Source organism: Bison bison, unplaced genomic scaffold (genome assembly GCF_000754665.1).
Source record: "Bison bison bison isolate TAMUID 2011002044 unplaced genomic scaffold, Bison_UMD1.0 scf7180017864456, whole genome shotgun sequence".
Taxonomy (NCBI): Eukaryota; Metazoa; Chordata; class Mammalia; order Artiodactyla; family Bovidae; genus Bison; species Bison bison.
The window spans coordinates 203,160-208,233 of NW_011495018.1; the positions used below are offsets into that span (position 1 = coordinate 203,160).

The 5,074-nt window shown below is 58.9% G+C and overlaps 1 protein-coding gene across 1 annotated transcript in view; it reads right to left on the minus strand.

The window, feature by feature from the left end:
- INPP5A (inositol polyphosphate-5-phosphatase, 40kDa) overlaps window positions 1–5,074 on the minus strand; it is a 109,579-nt gene that overhangs the window by 76,594 nt on the left and 27,911 nt on the right. Inside the window, exon 4 of the mRNA XM_010859554.1 lies at window positions 2,049–2,136. Coding sequence (XP_010857856.1) covers window positions 2,049–2,136 — 88 coding nt within the window. The remainder of the gene's footprint in view (window positions 1–2,048; window positions 2,137–5,074) is intronic.

Genomic DNA, 5,074 nt, shown 5'->3' on the forward strand with positions numbered 1-5,074 from the left:
CACCTCAGAAGGAGCAGACCTCCCAAAAGAGAACAGGCAGGCGGGGCCTGGCCAGTGGGTAGGTCAGAGGGATCGGAGCCGCCCAGGACGGCCAGTGGGGGACGCTCTGTCTCCTCAGGCCCGAGTGGACCACATGAGCCACCTGCTTCAGTGAGCGGCCACTCAGGATGGTCTTTGGGAGCAGACAGAATTTAGCGTTATCATTTTAAGTCTAAAATCCGCGCTTCCAGCAGCTCCAGCTGGAATGAGAAGTGCTGCTCTGCTGCCACCTCCTGGTAAAGACCAGGACCTGCAGTCCCCTGCTGAGAGGCTGCACCCCCCAACCAGAGCCCGCCCCTTACTGTTGCTGCGGGCTCTGGGGCCCCTACCTCGTGCTCATCACCAGGGGCAGCTGCAGGTTCACCCCCTTTCTGGGAACAGGCTACTATTTTCTGATCCCTATTAATACCTGTGACAGCATTTATGTACAAGATAAATTCATTTCAATTTCCTTTTTCAATTAATGGCCTATTATTTGAACCACACTCAGCTAAAAATATTACTCCAACGCAATTAATCTTGTAAAAATTAAATTTCCCTCCCTCTGACAGGCAGAGGCCAGCAGGCTGGGGCGAGGGGGTGGCCACATGGCTGCCCAGCCGTGCCCAGAACCGCAGGGGCACAGAGGCCCCTCCACCAGGACGGCAGAGGGCCGGGCAAAGGTGGCTCCATGCACGACTGTGAGGGGGTGGTGGACGGCACGCAGGGCCAGGGCCCGGCAGGCCTTCATCTCAGACCGTTCCTGCCAAATGCACGCCTCCCCCGAGGCAGCACGTCCAGAGGGAGGTCCGGACCGGGGTGTGGAGGCCTGCGGGCATTCCCGCCCGGGAGACACAGCCACGCAGGACCACGGCTGCTGATGGCGGCACTGGGAGGGAGCAGGCCACAGCCCGTGGGGTGAAGCAGGCAGGGAGCAGGGCCCCCACACGCCTTGGGCAGGTCAGGCCTCCGGCCTTGCCTCCAGACCCTGTCCGGTCCCGGGGACCCCGGGACACAGCCTCGGGGACCTCAGACCCGGGCTGTCCCATGTCCGGGCTGGCGTCCGGTGTGGGGTCAGTCTTGCCCAAGGAGGCGCCACCTCGAGTGCCTTCCCGGGCTGAAACCAAGCAGGATGGCCCTGTCACGATCGCGCCATCAGTGTACTGGACAAGAGAGGGAAAGGCGGGCGTGGGAGGCCGAGGCTCCGACGGTCCGGGAAGAACAGGAGGGGTGTGGCCTCGACACCTCAACGCCCAACCGGAAGGCAGGGTCTTCTGGGCACGTCATCTGTAGCGGCTGCAGATTATTCAGCCAGGTGGCTCGTCCACAGTGTGAAAATGTCTAATTCTGGGTACTTAAAATTACTTCCAGTTTTCACTGGCAAATAATTTTTCATGATCTTCCTTACATACAACCGTCTGCACGACGGTCACTCCTCCAGGGAAGATGCTGAGTGATGGGAATGCTCTGATGCAGGTTTCTGCTTTCCGTTGCAAATTGAGAAACCCCTTTTTGAGATAAACCTCCAGGGATGAGGCAAGACCACAGTGGAGCTCTCTTAGCCCCCAGGCGCCTCCACCGTGAACCATTCCTCACCCCACCAAGCATCTGGCTGCAGGAGTGCAGTTATTGCATCAGCACGGCACGGCAGGTGACTCCAAGCAGACCACAGAGAATTCGACAACTGAGCATTTCAAAAAGCTACAGAAAACTTCCACAGGGCTGTGTGAGAGAGACAGGTGGACAGACAGCGGGCACTCCCTCCCTGCTGAGGCCACGGCGTCTGTGCCCGAGAAACAAGGCCCCGTCCCCTGACGAGCTGACTGATACCCCTCTCCACCGGATGCAGACCCCGGGAGCAGAAACAGCCACCCAGAGCTGCCCAGCTCTGCTGCCCCGAGACGCCCACCTGTTTCCGCACCCAGCACATCCCTGGCCGTCACGCCAGCGGGGGCTGGTGTCTGTGGTGCCCCCACCGTCACGTGGAACCCACGCACGGCCCGCCCCGTGCGGAGGCGGAGCACGCTCACCGTGAAGTGCTCCTGCGACTTGTAGTTCTCATCCAGGTAGACCCGTGCCCGGTTGTACTCCTTCATCGCGTCGCTGGAGAGCAGCTCCCTGGAAGGAAGAGGGACGTCTTCACACACGTCACGCAGGCGCTCCCTGTCCCACAGGAGCGCTTATGGGGGCAGGAACGGCCGCCTGGAAACCACGGGGAATGGGGAAGGAAGCGGGAGGGGGGAGGCCCATCTCTAAGACGTGCCTGGAGTGCAGCCGCCACGCACCCCTGGGGTCTGCGATGGCTCTGGACAGATGGGGGTGCCTGACCCCCCGAGGGCTGCACCCCAACACTGCCCGGCAAGGGAAGGCGACATGGCTGCCGTGTGACCCACTGGCCCTCCACCCGGGGGTGGGGAGAAGGGGGTTCTAGCTCTGAGAAGTGAAGAGGCAGGAAGGAGTGGGGAGGAGGGCCGAGAGGACCAGCCTTGAGGGGGTCAGACTAGTGCCCGAGCCCCGGCCGCCTGCCAGACAAGCCCCAGCGTGCCTGCGGGCACAGGCGGGGTGCAGGCATGACAGCCTGCAAGATCAGCATGCCGAGAAGCGGCAAACGGGACCCATGCTGCACAAGAAAGTCAACAGAAACGGACCCTGAAAGGACAAAAGTGATGCAATTCACTGAAAGGAAATTTGAAAGAGCTACTATAAATATCACCGAAGATTTATAGGAAAACGTGCAGAGAGGTAAGGAAAACATGGACATAAATGGTACTTCTAGAGCCCCAACTGCAGCACCAGAAGTAAATTCACTGAATGGACATAAGACCAGATGGAGATGTAGAAAAAGAGAGCATAGATTAGTGACTGTAAGACAGGACTATCCAAACTGAAACAAAGAGGAAAGATATGAACTGAAAAAATCTGAAACAGCTGTAGAGACAGCGTGACAGTCTAACATCAGAAGTGGGAGTCTGAGAACAAAGAGAAAGGAAGGAACAACCCACAGGCTTTCCTGAAATTTCAGTAAAATTATGAACCTACGGGTTGGAAAAGCTCAAAGGACTGCAAGCAAAAGAAACACAAAGAAAATCAAACTAAAGCAAAACAATCGAGTTGCTACACACCAGCTAGAAAGACAAACTTGGTGTTGGGGGAAAAGATGCACTATCCACAGAAGATGAAGACCAGAACAACGGCCCATTCTGCTCAGGGACAAGGCCGCACAGAGGACAAGGGGGTAGCACCCTTACAGCACTGAAGGGGAAAGCGGACAGGCCAGAATTCTGCCCAACAGAAACGCCTTTCAAAAACGAAGACAAAGGCTTTCTTCAGACAAACAAAAGCTGAGATAACTGATGAGCAGCAACTTGTGCTGAGATACATGTTAACGTTCTCAGGTCGAAGGAAGACGGTGCGGAGAGAAAGCTGACCGTGCAGACAAGGCCGTGCCCCGGGAGCGACAGGTGGCCACACAGGGGACACGTTCCTGCCCTTTTTAACCTTTGAAAAACATAGCTGACTGGGTCAGAGCAAAAACAGCCACACGCGTGTTACGCACAACTTGGGCAGGAATGACGCGTCTCTAACGCCAGCAGGAGGACAGCAGGGGACCGGGAGCGTGTGGTGCGTGAGCGTGGAGGCGAGGCCCTGCAGCCGCGTCTGCCTGTCTCTGAATGCCCGGCTTCCCCAGTGTTCTCTTCTCGTGGACCTATTAGAGTTCTTTAGATAGTTAAACACTGACAATTTTGTCAGTCAAGTACATTGCAGATATCTTTTCCCAAGTGTGGCTGAACTCTGACTTTGTCTACAGCGCCTTTTGATGAAGACTCTCACGTCACCACGGCCCAGCGTGCCTGTCTTTCCTCTGCTGGGCCTGCACACCTTCTGAAGAAGCCTCTGCCCTGATGCTCTCCTGCATTTCACCCTCAGACCATCGGACCACCCTGAGGCCTCTCGACCTCGCTCTGGGTCAACTGGAACTCGGCCAAGGCGGGGTGGGGGGACCAGGGCAGGGCGGGGACCCAGGCTCACGGCTTCCTGGCCCAGGACCCCGCGGTGCGCTCCCGAGCCACCTGCCACTGGCCGCAGCCGGGGGCGACGTGCGGGCTCCTGCACGGCCCATGGGGGGCCGCCCTGCCCCCACACACGGGGGGCCTCACTGTGCTGCGGAATCACTGTGGCGAGCCCTGACCCTTGCTCCTCTACGGTGACTCTAGTATTAGTTTCAGCGCTAAGAAGACATTTTGGTTAAAATTGCTTTAAGTTATAGGTTATTTGGGGAAAACTTGGTAGTTTTTAAAAATCTGTTTTTTAACAAATGACCCCACAATGTGACAGTTGAAAACATGAGTGACTTATGAGCGTCCACAGGGGAACTGAGGCCAGTGACAGCTGCTGGACTCGGCCTCGGGGTGGGCCCCATGCTGGACGCCCCCCAGCCCGATGCCCACCTCCCACAGCTGCCTCAGAAGCACCACCGCCCCCTCCACCAGCGGGAGCTGTCACAGTGCCTGGAGTCCAGGTCGGGGGCGGCGCCCACCCTGGGGGACACAGAGCAGAGAGGCGCCTGCCGTCGGGCCCGCTCCTGCCCACCCCCGCGTCCGGCTCCCAGGTCCGCGTCCCTGTCCCCGGGCGGCTCTGGGAGGCTCTGGGTAGGGCTGACTCCCACAGAGCCACAGGGCGCGCCTCCCATGGACGATGGCGCTCTGTGCCCATCCCACTGCGGCCAACAAGCTGTGAGCTTCTGAGTGGACACCCAGTCCATCTGTCCATCGGTCTGTCCATCTGTTTGCTCTTAGCAGCAGCAGGTGGCTCACAGCCATCAGGCCACATGACGGAATCTCGGCCTGGACCTGCGGCTGACGTTTCTGAGCCCACAGGTGCCATGGACTTTAACCCTGGGGCACAGCCATCCCACTGCTCCCCCACCCCCACCCCCGGGCCATGCCCTCTCTTTGGCAAGGCGCCCCAGCCCCGGGCCTGGCCCTCAGGTGGGGCTGTGCCCCTCGCCCCCAGCCACACCCAGCTCGCCCCAGGAGGAGGCTCCACTAAGCCAAGG